This window comes from Pipra filicauda, unplaced genomic scaffold (genome assembly GCF_003945595.2).
Source record: "Pipra filicauda isolate LSUMZ 115617 unplaced genomic scaffold, ASM394559v2 scaffold1_size10287979_pilon, whole genome shotgun sequence".
Taxonomy (NCBI): Eukaryota; Metazoa; Chordata; class Aves; order Passeriformes; family Pipridae; genus Pipra; species Pipra filicauda.
In genome coordinates, this window is record NW_024104310.1 from 4152157 (window position 1) to 4172573 (window position 20417).

The following is a 20417-nucleotide window of genomic DNA, read 5'->3' on the forward strand; positions in this document are numbered from 1 at the left end:
GTCATGCCAAGACTCACTTTAAGTAGTTTCCAGATCCAAACTGCTGAATCCAAGACAGTTTGAACTGCAACAAGGGTTCAACACTGTGCTGAACTTGAAAAACAGATATAACATAGAGAGAAGTAAGAATATTCCACTTTGCAACACAGTCAACTTTCTCTAGTAATTATCACATTTAATTAATATCTCCATTAACACCACTTCAACTCTGAAATTATGAAAAACTCAATATTCTGAGTTAGTTAAGGATTGGACTGTTCTAATAAAACAACTGATAAAATCCCTGTCAATATCCTAACTCTTACAACCATAATAAAACGTGTCAGTGCAGATAATACCAAGAAAGTTTACAAATGCTCACCAGCTGGAACTCAAAGGCAATCCGCCCCTTCAGTCCCTCCAGAGGGAACAGGGATTTAGGAAGGAGAGTCATCTTTTCTGTGCCCAGAAACCAAGCATGTGGAAAGAAACACTGGGCAGCAGAAAAGCAAGGAAGTTCATTCCATTTGTGTCAATGTCATACATACTGTTCCATGAACCTATGTTCCAACTCTCAGCTAACATGCAATCAAATCCATTAAACTGGAGACAATATCAGAACCTGAACTTCCTCAATAGAACAAATACTACCCAACTGACAGACACTAACTAGTTGTTAACAGAGAAAACAGCAAGATGATATTTTATGGAGATAACTAATTAAGACTTGTTTAAACAGTGAAAATGATAGAAACTTATCTAGGATAAGCCTAAATTAAAATGTCTTAAGTATTTCAACTGGCTTTTTTAGTTCAGTGCAAATCTTTGTCCGGAACATTTTCTGAAGTACTGCATATGGGAGTAAATAAAGCAGCACAATAGGAACACAATACCCAATGTCCCAGCAGTAACTACACAGCCTATCATGGCCATTTTGATTTGCCACATGTAGAAGTAATAAGACAAATCATAATTTTTCTTCACCGCATTTTTATGTGGCCTGCTGTATTGAAATAAATATGGTTGCCTTCCACAGGCAAACAAAAGCATAAAAACTTGCCATCTTCCTAACAGAGCAGTGGCCTCAGAGAATACACCAACTGCGCAGTAACATTTTCCAGAAATTCATAACATACTAAGTTGAATGCACAATGCTCTGCCAAAAGAAGGAAAATCTAGCCTGATCACTGTACTGCCCAACTGCCCAATTACATACTCATTATGCCCCCCCAAATAAATGTTTTATACCAGTCAACAAGTAGCTCTATTGAGCATAAAAGCTTACAAAGCCTCATTTCATTCCCTGCCTTCCTCTCCTGCCACACTGCCTATCCAGGACAGCAGTCTCTGTTCTTTTGCAATATCCAATTCACAGGGTAATCATTCCAATATAAAGAAGTTTTCATCTTTTTTTTCAAGTTGCCATTCACACAAAATTTAATGGAAATCAGCCAAAAACATTACTATAAACAGACCAAGACTCGTACATACATGGAGTTGCAAAAATGACCAATAAGGGATGGAAATGATACTATAAGCATACAGTTTTATTCATAATAGAATTTTTCTTCTAAAATGGCACTAAGAAAATGACACCTTCAGAAGGAAAAGTCAGGAGCAGTAACCAGTGAAAGTTAAGGACTCGTATTGTTTTACTAATGCAATACTCCACACATGCCAAGATATTACTGATTATTGAAATGAAAAAGAAAATTAAATCTTACACACTACATAATGTATAGTATTTTATTACTTTGCTGTCTTCTGTTTACATTTTTATTTTTAATTAAATCTACTCAATTTATTTCAGAAACTGAAGTTTAATTTTAGGGCAAACAGACCAAACTGCTCTAGAAAGAAAACCAGTTATCCTGCACATCAAAAAGGAAAGCAAAAGGTAGTAAAATGTTAGAAAGTTAACACTGCTAGAGCAGATATAAACTTATTTTGGTCCAACCATCCTCTTCTCATTTGCTCCTTTCCTTGTTACAGCTACAACTAAGAAACTAAATAAATTTGGGGTTGTTTTCTTCCTCCCCTCAGTCCACCTCCCTGTAGCAGTGAGAAATCATTTTTCAACTTAGACATAACTTTGAAAAGTATCAGGTTCACTAACAAGGTCCACTGAATCCACTGAGTTTCTGTATGATCCAATACTCAAATGTCCCAAATCATACCATTCAAAAAAGCCTAAGGGATGAAACATGCATTTCCACTACATTCTAGACAGAATCCCTACCAACTTCCTTCTTCAAAGAAAACCAGTATATTGTCAGTTTTCTTGATATCTCAACTACTGAAATAACAATAAGCCAAAGACGGGACCAATAATTTTACCATCATCTGTATAAAACATTTATTCCTAACTTCTGAAGTGGAGTAAGCAATATCATTTGAAAGAATTTGCCTCTTTCTTATGAATTAAGGCAAATTCCAACCAGCTTCTAAACACTTCTGATAAGGCTCAAAGGTTACTAAAGTAGATACTTCTAAACAAACTGTAATCTAGAAGGTGGATCTACATGACATTGATAACTACAGGTGAACAACAAATTCTTCAGATTTACAGTTGAGACTTCCTCCCTTTAAGGGGGCCTTAGGTTCAGGTCAACTAATAAATTAAAAAAATGCTAGGAACATCCTCAACACTGCTGAACACTTACTAAGGCACCCACTTCATTTGAGATCAACTGACTTGAAAAAAGCATCCTAAGCAATTTTACCCATGGAAAATGTATTTCAGCAATACAAGTGTCATATTCCTAACACTCAGAAGATTTCAGTGTGTTAAATAAAACCCAAACTCCCTGTTCAACATGACTAATGACAGTCAATTTTAAAATCTTTTTAAACTTGCAACACTAATTACCATTACTAGGCCTGATGAAGTGGAGTGGGACATTCTTCTGAAAAGAAAACAGAGGTAGGTTAAGAATAAAGCCAAACTCTGCTTTCATTCTGGACTGTAGCTCATAAAACTTTTACATCTCTAATACAGTGTCAGAGACTGCTCAAGAGAGGTTCCTCTCTCCTCAAACAACAGCTTCATGCAAAAAGAGGCTTTTAAATTATGACATGCAAAACCAGACATGTTAAACTGACAGCTTGAATCCTTACCAAGAACTAAGAATGAACTGAACTCCACTGAGTCATCTGAACTCCAGCCTGGATCAGCACAGCAAATGGACTGAAATGTCCCCTTCCAAGCCATCCCCAGCAACGCACCACAAACCCAAATGAGCAGCCCTCCCACGAACATACTGTAATAGAGCACTAAGAGATTCAAGCTCAGTAATGGAAGTCTAACAGCAGCACAACAACACACCATCCTACCTCTGGCAACAACACTTCCACAAACCTCCTCAACTAAAAGTGAGCAGTAGATTGTCTGCTACTGGTTCATGCCTCAGACTGGTCTGGTACCTCTGCAAAAGATAACTACATAAATAACAGCAAGAAAGCTGTGAATAGGTTTTCAGGATATTACTTGAGTCATAACTAACTAAGCATCTGATAATAAGCAGTTACCACAAAGACGGAGAACAGTGTACGTGTAAAAGTATATTCAGTGCACATCAGAAACAACCATTTCACTTCTGATAGATCCCCTGAATATCTATTTCTGTAATCACTGGATACACGTTAAATAGTGTAGATAATTCCAAATTTAAAGTTTCTTCCTCTCAAAGCCCAGAAAAAGAAAAACTAGAGAACTCAAGACGTTTCTAAAAATATATTAGTCATCTGGGGCAATAGGCACATGCTCAAAGGATTTCTGAAAATTAGGCTCAAGGGATACTAAAACTGCATAAAGAAATCCCTTAACATTAACAGGGGAGCATCACAAATTTTACTTTTTATTCAAGGAGCTTCCCAAAGAACATAAAAAATTGGAAGAATCACCGACGTCTAACAACACACACCTCAGATGGAAGTTACTCAAGTGCAGACACTGTGTAAGCACTGGGTATTCCAATATTTTAAGATTACAAACAGCACAGTAATTCACTATGAAAGACTGATACACCATAACCTAGTCACCACAAACTGTAGTTTTATTAAAGTCCGGGGTTATGCAAAACAATTTCTGCTTACAAAGGAGAAAAAAAAAGCAGTGGCCTTAACACAGTTCAGAGACTACTTCTCCTTTTCTGTATATCCACAGCACCAAATTAGTACTCCCACTCAAAAGCTCCAAACAATTAAGCAAGATATGACAACTTAATCTCCCTGACAAAATCCTCTGAGCAAAAACAAGATTAAGTAAGAACAAGGCCATGCTGTTTAGCAACTCTCAATTTTCTTTCAGTGTTTTGAGTAGAGTTTCTTGAAGACAAAGAACTTTAAGGAGAAGACTCTGTGAATGCAATACTGCTTACAAATGAACTTTAAATGCAAGTTTCCATTACTCAGTTTAAAATATGGAAGATGAAGCTGCAGGCTTTTATGACACAGGTAGTGCTATGCAGTGACAAATGCTTGCAACCTTCGTCCCATCTTAAAAGTTTCTTCATCTCAGTTGAGCACGCTCCACTCAGTATCAGCAATTCAACAAGTACATGGTGTTGTAGAAATCTAAAAAAGGGAGTCTCTCTTACAAAACATTACTGCAATCCTGCAAAAAGATTAGTCACAGACATAAGTAACACACTTAAATCCTTAATAAAAGGGCTGTGGCAGAATGAATGTCTAAGCGTGTTAAAAAATAGGCAAGAGTAAAAAAAGGCAGCGTGTATGTCCCTTCTTAAATGTGTCTTAAAAATAGTACCTAAGTCAGATTATCTCAAATTCGTATCTCAAGATCAAATACAATAGAAGAACCAACCTACACTTCAATACCAGATCATTCCTTAAGTGCTATTAATATTTGTCATATGAAGAGAACTTGGCTTTTCTTCTAAGACTACGCAATGTCCATGTCTCAATAAAACAGAAAAAGTACCACTTCACCTAAAATCTGAATATTGACTGATCTGCTCACACAGAATTCTGGAATATTTCTGGTTTCAGCATGATTTTTTTTTCCCCTGGACATGTTATTTCTTCACCATAAATGAGCAAGCTAACTAGAAAATATTTACAATTAAAAGCAGCAATTACTCAATAAACTTTTAGATAACCTGAGAAATGACTAGGCTTAGACACACTACATTTTCAGTTCTGGACATGCAATGCCACCTATGTATTTATTACAGTATAGATATATAACAAGTATAAGGATTTTAATTTCCTGCTTATTTAATTTTCCACTGGGAATTGTTTTTGAAAAGAAGAGACACTAGTAACAATCAAAAAATGAAAATAAAACAAACAAACAAAAAAAACAAACAACAAAGCAAATCAATTTCTGTCGCATAGAAGTTTATCATTAAAATAAAGTAACACTGGCCCAGATCTCAGAGTGTAAGTGGAGCCAGCAAGGATTGACCTAAGAATTAATATATTTAGTGTTGTGGTTTTAATAAAACAGATTCATAGCCTTATTTCAGGTTGGCCCATCTCAGCTTAACAAAGCTTAGCTCAGCTTAACAAAGGTATTGTGCAACACAGCTTTCCAGTATCTAAAGCACAATAGGTGACAACACAATTTATTCCTCTTCCCATTAAGTAATTCTTAAATATATACATAAAATTCAACTGGTCTTTCCTGGAATTTCATTACTACAGGACAATATGCCTCTTCACAAAAGCTAATGTTATGTTTACAAACTCAAAATCTATTTTACAATTGTTTGATTACCTAAGTGTCTCATTTTATTTCCCTAGTTAAGTAAACACTCTCAAAAGGACTATACAAAAACTGCAATCATTACTGTAGGCAGTGTTTTGCCAGTAGAAAGAGGTGAATTTTACACCTCTTCAAGAAGATCATATTATTCTTATATTAAAGCAAGAAGAAATAGCATTCTTTCAAAAGAAACGAGGGGTTTTAAAAATTAAATCTGTTAATCTGTCAGCAGGTGTCTGAATGAGGAAACTACTCAAATGACTTCCCCAGACAAGATCTGAACTCCGGCCAACTTTACTCAAGAGCAACAGCTGACATGAACACACCAGCATCCAGAAGAATATAATTATGTGGAATAACAGCAGAAAATAGGAAAAGCACATTACCTAACCTGTATTGCAGAGTTAATGCACAAATGCATGTTATTTATTACATGTCTTAATAAATAAAATTTCTTGGTGGTTTTTCCATGTTTGGGAGTGAATAGGTATGTTTGAAACATAAGAAATGAGATAAGCAGGACAGATCATAATTTTTCTGGTTTTGCTACTGATAAATAAGAATAATTGATAACTCTGCTGCTCTCACAAACTCAGTGACAAATCCACCTAGAAAAGCACTGAGGAAGACTGTTGCTTTGGAGGACATAAAACTGTAATATTTAGGAAATCCAGGAAACCAAGAGAGAGGAACTAGTCTGTGTAACTGGAATGGAGCTGTAAATCTGCTTCTTAAAAATCTTTTCAGAAAGCCTGACATGCCTAAATATATATAGCAGGTCAGAGAAATTAGTCAACATGTATCATAAAAATAATGATAAAACTTTAGACAAAAAAAAGACCTGAAGATTTCTGCTGCCCCTCAGACACATGGAATTTAGCTCATTTAGCTCTGAAAACTAATTGTTCATATTTCTCGCTGCCTTTTCTTTGTCATGAAGCACTTGAATACTGTATTACATCTCTTTTTTTGAGTGATGACAGGAGGATATTAGCATTTTTATCATACCTCTGCTGTAGAAACAAAATGAGTTATGTTTTAAAATTGGGACAGAAAAAATTATGACACTGAACTCTGACATACTGTTCCTTCGCAAGTCTCCTCTGTAGCAGCAGTCACAGTAAGGAACAGATGATTATCCCAAAGCACTACAGGGCCTAATCAGATGTCTTTAGGCCCCTTGTTTTCCATTAATTTCTAGCACAATGTAACATTGCTGCATTCATTGAAACCTAAGTTAAGGCCACACAAGCTGAACGGATCTTAACCCATCTGATAGAAAGAGGGAAGTCTCGTCAGCCACCTGCTCAAAAATTTATCTCCTTTGCCAAAGACTTGGAGGACAGACTTTCCAACTGGATACACCAAGCAGAGACCTCATCATTGTCTATAAGTATCTGAGTGAAGAGTGTCCAGAGGATGGAGCCAGGATCTTCTCAGTAGTCCTGGGCAATAGAACAAGAGGTAATGGGCAGAAACTGATGCACAGGAAGTTCCCCCTGAACGTGAGGAAGAACTTCTTCACTGTGCAGTGACTGCACACTGCAATAGGTTGCTCAGAGATGATGTGGAGTCTCCCTCACTGGAGATATTCATCTGGACAAAATCCTGTGCCATATGCTCTAGGATGACCCTTCTTGAGCAGGGAGGTTGGACCAGACAACCCACTGCGGTCACTTCCAACCTGACCCATTCTGTGGTAATTTTTGAATACCATTCCACAAGTCTACTTCCAATCAGCAGGGAAACACAATTTGTGCCTTAAAATATGCATCTCGCTTCACAAGCTTGAAAGTAAGGAGAAAAGGGAAACACTGCCCAAGAGGAAAAGGAGGGATGCAAAACTATGTAGGAGAATTCCTGGCTATTTCACTGTTTGTTTTCTTTTTTTGCTGTTGAAAGTCTGAGAAAAAAAATTCTGGTGTAGGAAAATAAGTGAAAATCAGATTCAAGAGGTGTCTTTGAATAACTTAGGAAGTGTTTAAAATTTGCAGGATCAGCAATTTATTTTAGAAGCTTACACTTCAAAAATTGATGCAATTTTGTTCCCAATATATTCATTGTCACAGACTTTCCACTTATTACAGATTAATGAATTTCAAAATACTGTTTCACAAAGCAACACTTCCCACAAAAATGTCAATAAATAAAAATGTTAGCCTACAGTACAATTCTGAGATTACTCCCTGTACATATAACTGTAGGCAGAAAGCTCTGATTTCAGGAAAAGGATAAAATATTAAGGAAAAAATTTGGTAAGCCACAAGTGCTCTGGTTAATATTCTTTAATAGGCTAAAGTATTGAAGAGATACAGGTTCATGTCAAAATCTAGACATGAATTCCCTGTATGATTAGGCTTGTGCCATCAATGGAAAACCACACCATTTTAGTAGGAAAACAAACCTGCACGTGTAAAACAAGAAAAGCAGCACAGAAATAAATAGCATCCTTATACTACTGGCCATATCATTGGGATAAAGCAGCAGCTAGAGGACTTACATGCTTTTTTAGGGAAATCTGTTAAAGGTCTTTAAGAAAGAAAACAGAACCTTCTAATACTGACATTACAGCAGAGAACACTTGCACTCAAGTGTAAGAAAGTCTGATGACCCCTTCGCAATTCAAGAGAAAACATTAAGTATCGATCTTACTCTAAATATAAAGAAATGCTTCTCTCTTTTTAAGTGCTACATTTAAGTCCAGAAAGGGTTTATTTTTACAGTACAACAAACTCATGACAAAACATAAGCATTAGTGCTGAGAGCTGCCTTTCATTGCCAGTACAATTTTTTTTTACTGAAGAACTACATAAGGAACGATGTCTCTCTACATCAAGACATTTTTCTTCTGGAAGTGCCAACAAAATTGCACAAAAGCCTGACTTGGTAAACAAATGCAGTTAACATTGGAAGTTGGGTGCCATTAAATTACTATTTTCCACAGCAAAGTTATTACAGCATCACCTCCTCTCTCAGCCAAAAGAGAGGCAGAGCTTTCTCTTCCAAGTTCTGCATAGCTTTGATGATACTTGGCTTACTCAATACTTTATATTGAATAGATAGAAATGGCTGGGAAAACAAATGTAAACTGTCAATAAACAGTATTTCTCTTAGCAAGCAGCCATGTCCCAAACTGTGGTCAAGGAATTAATTCTAATTCGGGGACCATTAGAGAATACAGAGCAAACCCAGTAAAAAAAGCTACTTTACAATTTACAAGTATCTATCTTTACTATGGCCTAGAAGCAGGCAGCTCATCAGAAACTTAGAGGTTTCATTACTTCTTTTTGCCTTCAGAACAGCACCCAAAAAGTACAAGTTTAGTAAGCTGTATATTCCATTTCTGCCAAGTCAGAGGAGAGGAACATACAGTAAGAAAGCATGATGCTAAGTAGAAATCATTCCCTTATGATTAGCTTATGTACCAAAGACAAGCAAATTTACCAAATCTTGTCTATAGACACTATTTTCCCCTTTCCAAAACATAAAATAACCTTACACATGAAAGCTTAACATGTCTAACAGGTAGACTGACATGAACATATTACACTTACAATCCAAGAATTGAGTTTATGAGTTCTTTAAGATACATATTTGCTTAAACAGAACAACTATAAATGGAAACCTTCAGAGGACCTATTTCCAGATCTGAATTTTATACATTCACAAGGAAAAGAACATAAAAACAGTAACTTACAATTCTCAATGTCAAAGTCCTAATAGCAATAGATTTGGGGAAGCAGCTGCATCAACAGGTGACAAACAAACAGCACTGCTTATTAACATTTGATGCAGCTTCCATTTCAGATCAAGTCTCCCACTAATACATCTTTACTCTAGCAACCTACACCAGATACTTGAACTTCATCAAGAGAAACAGAGGACTCCATCCACTTAAATGCATGAAGACTTAGCATTTAATACCATCATATTAATATCAGAATTCTTACCTAATACCAGTAGGGGTTTATATCTTCCATTCTGTGCCATTTAAAAACAAGCTTTACAGCTTCTTTTCAAAAGCAATTTTGGATATTAACATTCTAAACTTCTAAATTTAAAAAGTACATACACAAGTCACATACTTTTCAATTTCTATTCTATTAAAGATCCTCACAACAGACTAACACAAAAAAAATGGTTATACAACCAATCAAGCAAAAACTCACTTCAGAAATATCACCAAATATACTGAGTAAATGGAAAGCTACATTCTATCTAAAACTTCTAAACTCTGAAAGCAAATTTAAAATTAAACCCACCGTCTGAACATACTAGTAAGACTTGAAAGGAAGCTTTTATCAACATCATAAAACAAAAACCTACTTTTCACAATTTTTTCTTTTAATCCAGAGAAAAGCTTCTAAAATGTGAATGGTCCTGGAAGCAATTCCATTTCTCTTAAAAAACAAACCTACCATCAAACCTCACCTCCTTTAGAGCCATCCTAACACCCAACACTCATGGAAGAGGGAAGTGAATCACTACTTCTACACCTGGGTGTTAGGGAGTGTTCAAAGCAGATGAGAGAGCTTACTCTCCTTTGTGATTAGACTTCTCTCATCCCACCTTTGACTGTACAGTTACAGTGAGGAAACAGTTTTTACAGTAATGAATAATTACTTTACCAGCAGTTAACCCTAACTACATATATAGACTTTATTCCAGCTTCTTCCCTCAACTCTTCACTACATTTCATTACTCTGACTTGGCTCTTTCCATCTACCCTGCAATTTCCTCTTTACAATGCAGGTAGCTTCCATGCTCTTGTACCTGCCCTAACATCCCATTTATTTCTGACTGCTGGTCAATGATCACACGGATTTAATAAGGAGTTAACCTCCTGTCCTCCTCTACTGACAGATTTCTAACACAGGAACCTAACACAGCTCTCTGTTTAGGGCTGTTTGCTGTCACTTTTCCTATGAGGACTCTGAACTCCTTCAGGAATCACTAAAAACAAAGCAAGCCAACACTTCATGAAAGAAGCTCCCATCACTACTTCAATAAAAATAGGAACTCATTATTTAAAGTATTCCATTCAGTCTCTAACAGCAGTAGGATGTTTAATCTTAGAAGTGTATTATAGTCATTAACAGTGGTCACTGACAGTATTCTTAACTGCCAATTTAAAAAACAAACAAACAAACATGCAAAAACACATTCACAAAGCTTCAGTTATACTTTGGAATTTAAGTATCACAAGTTATAAGCAAATTTCATTCAAGTAGCCTACCCAGCACAATAGCACACAGTCCAGCAAAGATTTCATGCTATGTACATTAACGCTCTCTGCTTATTATTTTAAACAATTCAGTAAGATCATGGCATGAAACCAACAAAGTTTTAAAGTCTCTTAAACATAAATGTAGTGAAACACAGTATTTTCTTCACAATAAGAAACAATTGAGTACAGGTAGCTTAACTGTACTAACCTTTTTTGCTTCAAGTTCTACTGTGTCTTAGTGGGTCATTCCGCTCCGTACATTTAATTACAAAGAAATATCCTTTTCCCTTTTTTTACCAAAGGTTGTATCTTGCATTTTTACTCCTAAACTATATATATATACACACCTCCCTTACAGTATTTTCAAAGCCACTCTACTATATGGCCTCTTTGTTTTCTTTCCTGTACACCAGTATCTCCCCATTTATGCATATAAAAAGAACTACAACGGTCATCCATGCTCTCAGTTTATCCATCTTCAAGCATGAGAACCCTCAAATCTTTGTATTTCCCTTTTTCTTTAATGGAAACATTTCTTCCACATCTACACAGCCCTTCGTAGTCCTATTCCCCACAAACAATGCTGGCTTTAAGTCCCTATTTGTTACTGTTAAGAAACTTCACACTTGAGTTGGTCTCATGAGACCCCCTAATCTCTTCAAACCCCACACTTGCCTATAGCAGCTGATCTATAAATAGGAGATGCACTGAGGGGGGGAGCTGTTCATTATGTTTTAAACACTTGAATACAATGTGCCCACGCACAAGGACCTGAAAGCAAGAACAAAGTTAAGGCAGTTTTTTGATATGCTGGATGTACAAGTATTCTTAGAAAACCAGGGATGTGACAAAAACTTGCAAGTACTTCACTGTGTTTAGGCCAAGATAAACCTGGAAGTCTCTCTCCAGAGAATGCCTCTGCATGCAGTCAGTCTCTTTCCACAGAAACCATGCAGTAAGCAACTTTGAAACATGCTTTGTTTGCACTGTATCAGTATGGAGGGCTTATCCATAACACGTTTTAAAACTTTAACTGAATTTCTTACTATGGATTACAGTTCTACAAACACATAAGTTTCTGCCAGGAGTATTTAAAAAATAAGCTGTAACAACAAATACCTTTATACAGGTACCAAAGATATTAATAACTCAAAAATGGCAGAACCACCTCCTGTTAATTTTCAATCAGTTTAATTATAGTTCTTATATTTCAAATGTGCACACTTCAATCTTTAAATGACACTTAGCCGGTTGTCTTTACCACAGAAAAGTGAACCAGTCATGACTAAATCAGCATGTTACACCTGTGAACCTTCCTGTTTCACTTCAGAGCAAAAATCACTAAGAGATATAGAGAAATGCTCTCTTAACATTGACTTGAGAGGGAGAGATCAGGTTAAATTGGCTTTGTGTTCAGTATTAATACTGCAGATTTCTGTCCTATTTTGTTTTCTGAGGTATGAGAGAAAATGAGATTGTTTGGGACTATAATGCAGTTTTGGGAAATAAATACTAGAGTTGTTTCAATGAGGTTTGTGTTTTTAAGTTCAGCTAGATCATAAGGCAGTAACATCTTTGTAGTAGTTTCAAATCAAGCACCACTGGTTTTAAAATAATGCATGGCAATTACAAAAAATAAAGACCACACAACTTTTTTCTTTCCCTCAGAATGTAAAAAGAAAACAAGTTAGAATACTACAGTAGCATCAAAGCAAATCAGTACTCTTCAGTCATATTAGAGCTTAGATTAGCACTTTAAAATTTTAGCACTTTAGTATTTTTGGGGTTTTTTTCCACTGTATGTCTATAACTGCAAAACTAAGTGAATACTATAGCAATAACAGCACTTCAGTGTAATTCAGTAGACAGAGAACATGGTAAATTATTGTCTTTTGCATATTAGCAATATGCAAATGTCCATTATAGCATTTCACTTACATTCTAACACCTACCTTCAGTTCACACTGACAGAAATATTCAGTAAATCAAAGACAAACTGAAATCCTGCTGCCCACATCTGCTCAGCTTTGGTTTTACCATGTACAATATACAGGATTTAGTGCAACTTTGATGTTTGGAATATATTTTACAAAGGTGAAACTGCATCCAAGCTAATCTTACTAACAACACACAAAAAATATTACTTACTTCCATTGAATAGTACAAACGTTCAACTTTGAAAATTAGTAATTTCCCTCAGACTGTTGAACACTACTTCCTTCTTCCAGTCTGTTAACACATGATGTGCAAACAACTGCTTTCAGATCAGAATAAATAAAACTTTCCCCTGTGTTAGCAGCCAGGAGAAGGTACAGGGGGGGATAGTTTTCCTTCCATTTACAAAATTACAAATAATTCATTTTCCTTCATCCTTACTGTGCACATTCATGCTCCAGATCATTCCCCAACTATTATATCCAGCTGGACTCAGTAAGAACTTCAGAATGTCTTTCCTATCTTAAAAACAATCCCAATACACAAATAAGCAAATACACTCCCCACATAGAGCCTCATCCTCCAGATGTTTTCATATTTGCATAACTCCACTAAAAGTAGCTCAGTTGAAGCATAAAAAATTACTGACTGTAGCAAAACTAAGCAGAATTGCAAAAGTATGTAGGATGAATATCTCTGGACAGGTGAACAGGAAATAAAAGAGGATGCCTCTGTAACCCAAAAAGTAGCACAGAATAGCAGCCTGTGGGCATTGCACATGCATTTAGTACTGAGATTACACTTCCAATTATGATGAGATATAATGAAAACGAGTGTACTAACAAAAGATACATGTTTTTATAATCCATCTACACACTTCTATGACATTATCAGTGGTCTACAGAGCCTCTGCATTAAGCCAAAGAAGGAAAACAAATAGGAATTGTAAGAACAATTGAGTATCATAAACACATTTGTGGTGTGGAACTCCTATTTTCTAAAAGGTACTCGAAAGTATTTCCTTTATTTTATTATAACTATTATATCAGGTGAAACTAGTGCAGCTACAAATGTATCTGTATATCACAATTTGTTAGCTTTATACAAAAAAAAAGCACTGATTTAAAGCTGCAAGTTCTCTACTTGAAGACTCCACTTTATAATTTGATAGAGAAACCAAATGCCGAAACAGAGAACACTTTTCCAAATTCAAACAGTAACCACAATTTTCTAAACTACAGCTGTTTGTTACCTTAATACTATTTACTACATGGAAAACCCTACTCTTTCCTTTTTCTACAAAGTGGGGATATAAAGCAGTATCAATTAAAAAATACTGGGGCTATGACTACTGTCTTATAATCCCGTAAAAACACAGAAGGAAGACTTGACTGTGAACATACTTCTTCCAGCTTCTGTCAAGAAAGGCTCTAGTATGTGCTACCTTTGATTATCATCTTCTGATTTTATTTAGAGTTCTATAAAGCAGCTAAACATAAAGAAGCTCTTTTTCATTTCTGATGGAGTTCAGTCTATGAAACATGTACGTACACAATATAGCACCACAATACACCAAGTTATTAATAAAGTACCCAAAGCAGCCTATATTTATTGCTAGTGAAAAATCCAGAAAATTATTTCATGTTATTAAATGTTGCAGTATGTCTAAAGTAAATGAGACATACCACTTTTTAAAAAAAAGTTTATTTAATCTTTGGGGTTGTAAGGAAAACTACCATACCTGTAAAAATTAGAAAATTAATAGGTTTTACAATGCCTAAATGAAGCCCTTTGACTTCACTGCAGTCTTCCAAGCACAGCACAAGGCACATTTAGAGTAAGACTCATCACCTGAGTGATAAGGGCTAAATTTTAATATTAATGAGAAATTAGTAATTGTTTAAATAAAGGTTTGTTAAAGGTAACTCACCACCATCCCTCTCTCTAACTCTGTGAGTATGCACACTTTTTGCTTTACTGTGCCCTGTGTTGTCACCATATTTGTTTTCAGGGCTGTCAGAGCGTCGCAGCATTTTATTTGGCGGGGAAGGATCTGTGGTGTCTCGCATCTTGTCATGACGGTGATCACCACCACTGGGGTGACTCTTGGATGAGTACTTAAGAGCCTGCAACAAATCACAGGAAAACAGACATTTACATTAGATTTGAAGTTTCTGGACTAATGTTAAAATGTTGTTTCTAAATTTTACATCTCTTTCAAAAACTTTTAAAAGTTAATTAATTTTCATCTCCTATTTAAGAAAAAAAAATCAGCATTAGTCTTTCTAATTTTAATTACCTACAATAAAGCAACAAGTTCTGTAATTAGAACTCAAACCATTTTCTCCCACTATCATATCCAACATAACACTTGCTGTTACGAAAAACCTAGTTTCCTTGTCTTTTCACTGATGGACTACACACTTTCAACAGTACACAGTTCTTCTGCACTTTTGGGAGAAGCACAAGTCTCCACTTCTTATTAAGCATACGAACTGGAAGTTACACTGAATCAGTGTCAACTTTGAGTATGTTCTCCATACTCTTGTCAAGATCATTTTACCTTGAACTTCTGTGACCTTTTTTTAATACTTTCAACACTCTCAACATATGTAATTAAAAAAAAATAATTCTGGAGGGCCAAAACATACAATGTAATGACTCATTTTTAAGTATTTACCAAAAATTACATGTTCTGCCTCACTTTGACCTGCTTGGTTTTGCAGTGTGAGCTCCTGAATGGCCAAGTGTTTACATTTACATGAGCTGTCACTGACAGTTGCCTTGGACTGCTATATTGCACTTCACAGCCATACAAATACACAGAAATACAATGAAACAGGTCAGTTCTGGGCCTAAGGAGAGAAGTATCACAACATACAGCTCTCCACAGACTCACACACCTACAACTGTTTTTTCAGTGGACACAGCAAAGAAATAAGAGTATCCACCATACAGAAATTGAGGTTATTGTCAGAAGCCCGAGAATTTTATGGCTTCTGAACATGCCCAGCAGCTGGCAACTGCAGAAATTAAGCCTTACTGGCAACCCCAAGTTGTTCAGGGTCTAAACCCATGCCCTGCTCAGGTTACAGCCCACAGCAGCAGTTTTAGGGAGAAGAAAGGACTTTGGGCAGGGGGGCTGGGGGGGGCAAGAACAAGACACCTTTTGTTTTTAGAAGGAAAACACTCACCTCCCCCTGGTTCTCCGCTCCGCCGCGGGTGACCCCGGCCCGCTCCCCCGCCCCTCGCACCTCCCCGGCTCCCAGGCCCGGGCCCCGCACGGCTCGCACTAGGCCGCTGTTGCTCGCCCCGGCCCCACAGGCCTGTGCCGAGCGCTGGGATCCCGTTCCCCGCTCCGCGGCCGCCTCCCCGCCCCACGGCCCCGGGAGCACCTCCGGGAGCCGGGCAGGGCCGGCCGCGGCACCGCGGCCTAAGACGGCCGCCGGAGCCTCCGCCGGAGTAGCTCCCCTCCGCCCCCCTGCTCCTCCTCCCGGCCCCGCGGTACCTGGTAGGGCTGCGAGTCCCCCCTGCGGTCGTGACAGCTGAGGAGAGAGCGAGAGAAAGAGAGAGGCGTTAGCGAGCGCCCGTTACCGGCCCCGCGGCCGGGCAGAACATGGCGGAGGGGGGGGGGGCGGCCCCGGCGGGGCGGGGGGGGGGGATTTACCCATCACTGAGTCTCTGCTGTTTCCTCGCATACATTACCATCAATGCCCGGCCTGTGTGTGTGAGGGTGAGGGGACCAGGAGGGCACGGCCGCGGCCGGGCCACAGGCGCCGAGGGGGGAGGCGGGGGCGGCAGCGCTCCGGGGGCAGGGACGGGGGGAGGGGGCGGCTCGGGCAGCTCGGCTGGAGCGGCGCTCACGGGCCCATCGCCTCGAGAGGGGAGACGCCGGCAGCTCGGCCCCGCGCGCGCTGAGACACACCGGGAGCACCGGGAGCACCGACTCGGCCGCCGCCTCCCCCCGCCGCGCCCGCCGCCGCCGCCGCTCCAACTACATCCGGGGAACTCGGGCGACGCCGCGCTCGGTCAACGTCGGCTCTTTCCGGCTCTTTCCGACGCGCTCCGTCCCCTCTGTCCCCTTTGCTCTCGGGCGACTCTGCCTTCGGCAAACATCGGCTGCGTCCGCCGAGCCCGACGCCCCTCAGTCCCTCCCTTCGGCAAACATCGGCTCCTTCCGTAAAGCTCGTCCCTCCCTCCCCCGCCTGCTTCGGGCCCCCTCTCCCGAGCGCTACCTGTCTTCGTAAAACATCGGGTATTTCCGGAGAGGCGCTTCCGCGCGGCCGGTCAGGGCGGCGCCGCGCTCGGAAGCGCTCGGGTATTTCCGTGATCCCTCGCGGGCCGGCGCGGCCGTTGGCGGGCGCGCGGGGCCGGCGGCCGCGAGGGACCGGGTCCGCGGCGGCAGAGCCGCCACCTCGGTGGGGAGGAATCGCGATCCCGCCAGGCAGGTGGGAGCAACAGTGGGGAATTGTGGGGGGAGGTAGGCACGGGAAGGTCTCCTCTTATCTACCCCCTCCTCCTCTTCCGCCCGGGGGCTCGGTGCACAGGCAGGAGCCATTTTGTGCGCGGCGCGTGTTCGGCGGGGCCGCGCTGGGCGGCCAGGAGGGTGTTAAGATGTCCCTGGGGCCGCGCGGGTCGGGCCCTGGGCCTGAGGGTGTCCTGGGGGATGGCGGGTGAAGGGCTCGTCCTGGCCCTAGCTCAGCATTCCGGGTCGTCCCGGTGTGTTCGGGGGTCCCCGGGCCCTCTGTTGTGCCGGGATGGTTCTCTGTTGCTCGCTGAGCCCCTCACGGGACGAGGTGGTGCCCGGAGACAGGACGAGAAGCGATGGCCATAAATTAAAAGATAAGTTTCTTGTCAATATGAGGAACTTCTTAACGATGAGGGTGGTAAAGGACTGGGACAGGCTGCCTATGGAAGGCATGGAGTGTCCCTCTCTGGAGACATTCCAAACCCACCCGAACGTATTCCTGTGTCACCTGCTCCAGGTGACCCTGCCTTGGCAGGGGGATTGGACTAGGTGATCTCCAGAGGTCCTTTCTAACCCTGACAGTTCTGTGATTCTGTGATTCTTGGTCATTTCTGACCACACCCTCGAAGTATGTGGTACAAAGCATCATCTATTCAGAATCGTATTAAGATATTATAGGAGCCAAAAATTTTCAGTAAAGGTATAAGTGCAAATGCCAAATTTTGTCCTGTTCCCTTGTTGAAAAGGGAAGAGATGTGGCACATCTCAGAACGAGCATGTTAACCTTAAACAGAGCATCTTGCCCCGTCGCTCTGAGCTGTTGCAGCATTATTCGTGGTAACACTGAGAGAATTTTTTTTTCCTGTTTTTGTTGTATTTTTCCTATTAGAGTGCAGAAGGCCGTTGCCGAGCAGGAACTTCTGGGAGCGGTGGCAGAGCTCAGGGAGGGAGTGCAGGATGACTCAGCAGGGAGCTGTTCTTCAGGGTTACAATAATGAACTAGTGAAATGCATTGAAGACTTATGTATGCAAAGAGAAGAGCTGAACAAACAAATCCAGCAAGCAGAAGAAGAAAGGAATAAACTCCAGCATGAAATTCAAGTCCTGAGTGAACAGCTGGAGCGTGTATGTGAAAACCTGGCCCAGAAGGTGGCTTCACGGAATGAGCTTGATAAAATTCTTGCTGAAACTGAAGCAGCTTACATGAAGATTTTGGATAGTTCTAGAACTTTACTTAATGTCCTGAAGAAGGAAGTGGGAAGCTTAAGGCATTCACCAGATCTGAAACCCAATGTAACGTGAAACAGTCAAATGTTTGGACTCTACAGTGCTAAAATTCCACTGGGTGAGAACTGTGGTTAGCCACGGAACCTTACAGCAACAGTATAAGCGGAAAGGGATTTTCTTCCAGCCTTTCTGTATGTTTTATTACTATTACTTTTAAATGCACTAGAAAATAGATTAAATAAAGTTGCTGTTTTGCTTTAAAAAATCTAGTTACTTAAACACTACAACATTATATTTCAAAGAGGTAGTTGAGGCAGATAAGAGACTGTCAGTTTTGACATGGTAGCGCTTCAAGACTTCCAAAGACAGCAAAAAAAAAGTCATGTTTTATTAGTTGGCTTCAGATGGCTACTGGTAGATTCCTGTTAGAAAACTAGTGGATACAAGTAGATCAGATACTACTTCTTTTTACTTTACAAATGGTTAGGCTTTACTGTTGAACCAAGTAGAAATTAACTATTTAGCTTTCTCTAGGAGCTTGGAGTTCTGTCTGATGCATGCACAAAGACAGCCTTTCTTTACTATCATCTCCTATCTGGAATAATGGAGGGACAAGGTAAGGAAACATGACTAATGCAGAGCATGGAGGCTTAAACTGTAAGACTGTATGTGATTCATGCATCTTCTGAAGCTGTTCTCAAAAGCTTTGTTTAGGAAGGAGATGTGCTGTAGTGGAAGACAGGTTTGGTGCAAGTGCACATGCCTCCAAATGCAGGGCACAGCAACAGAGGCAGCTACACTATATAAACCTGGACCAATAACTCATGGGTAAGGAAAAGGTGACTATTTCAATAGTGACTAGAAGTCCTGAAAAAGTTACTGGAGTTCAGTTAAAAATATAGAGATAAATACAAGGCCAAAGAAGACAATCCTGGCTAAAAGCTAGTAATAGAATTTCTGGAAACCCTTTTAGTGCCTTTTAGCTCTATACTGATGTATTAAATAATTTTAATAAGGTTGTAAAGAATAGTGAACATCCTGGAATGGTGAGAAATAAATACAAATGAAAGATGAAAATGAGAAGTGGTTTGCACCTTGTCAGGCATTCTCACAGGTGACATTAAAGTAGAACTTAGTTTAGAGATCAGGGAGGACAGCAAGGCAGAAATCTTCATTTAATCCTGTTTTCTATTCCTGGTGAACCTCTCTGTAGTTATGTGCTTGTACATACACGTGCATTTTGTCCTGCACATTTTCTGTTATAGCGGTAACTTTTTAAGTTGTAGTCAAATCTTCATTCAATACCAATTAGCTAAATTGAAAGAAGTGCAATTGTGATCTCCTTACTTGATAATAGTGTGTCTCTCAGGTGCAAATAGAGAGGACAGTGTAGGTGTGAATAGTTTAATAGCTCTTCCCAAATCATAGGAAACAAATTTTATGTTCTGGTTGCCATGCTACATCAGGGATTAGTGTACCAGGCTAATCACAGTTTACTTGTATGGCATTTCCACTGGCTTTCCTCGGGTAATGCTGAGGTGATAAAATTAGATAATCTCAGGGCTACTGCTGCTGTTGCAGTACCACAGCATTCAGGACCCCCTTGTTTGTGTTACATAAAAATTTTGCTATGTTTAGTAGCAAAAAAGTTTTATTTGACTGGCTGTTTTATGACATTGTCTTCCCTTAGAATGGGAGTAGTAACTGATTTACAACAAAAGAGGAAGAATCAGGAAAAAGTATTAACTAAAGAGCAGGAACTGTCAGTTGCATGTGTAAACTGCTTCTTACTATCTGCAAGGTAACTCAAAATTGTCTGTGAAAAAGAATTCGTGTCATGGAAAACTCATAGA

At 39.5% G+C, this 20417-nt stretch overlaps 2 protein-coding genes across 4 annotated transcripts in view; one reads left to right on the plus strand and one right to left on the minus strand.

Moving 5' to 3' along the window:
• Window positions 1-17010, minus strand: part of WAC (WW domain containing adaptor with coiled-coil) — a 57094-nt gene extending 40084 nt beyond the window's left edge. The window contains exons 1-3 of the mRNA XM_027717297.2: window positions 16537-17010; window positions 16378-16414; window positions 14800-14995 (exon numbers count right to left, since the gene is read on the minus strand). Of these exons, the coding sequence (XP_027573098.1) occupies window positions 14800-14995; window positions 16378-16414; window positions 16537-16577 (274 nt within the window). The 5' untranslated portion in view covers window positions 16578-17010. The remainder of the gene's footprint in view (window positions 1-14799; window positions 14996-16377; window positions 16415-16536) is intronic.
• Window positions 17011-17238: 228 nt separating this feature from the next.
• LOC113986004 (Sjoegren syndrome nuclear autoantigen 1 homolog) lies at window positions 17239-20208 on the plus strand. Of its 3 annotated transcripts, none has more exons than XM_027717298.2 (2): window positions 17239-17317; window positions 18227-20208. In XM_027717298.2, the coding sequence occupies exon 2, from the start codon at window positions 18295-18297 to the stop codon at window positions 18637-18639; it is 345 nt and encodes a 114-aa protein (XP_027573099.1). In that variant the 5' UTR covers window positions 17239-17317; window positions 18227-18294; the 3' UTR covers window positions 18640-20208. The 3 variants fall into 3 exon arrangements, with proteins under 3 accessions (XP_027573099.1, XP_027573100.1, XP_027573101.1); XM_027717299.2 differs by having other exon boundaries at window positions 17240-17313; XM_027717300.2 differs by lacking the exon at window positions 17239-17317 and adding an exon at window positions 17326-17349.
• The last annotated feature ends 209 nt before the right edge of the window (window positions 20209-20417 follow it).

Coding starts and splice junctions, on each gene's coding strand:
- LOC113986004 (XM_027717298.2), top strand. CDS start 18,295: ATGACTCAGCAGGGAGCTGTTCTTCAGGGTTACAATAATGAACTAGTG.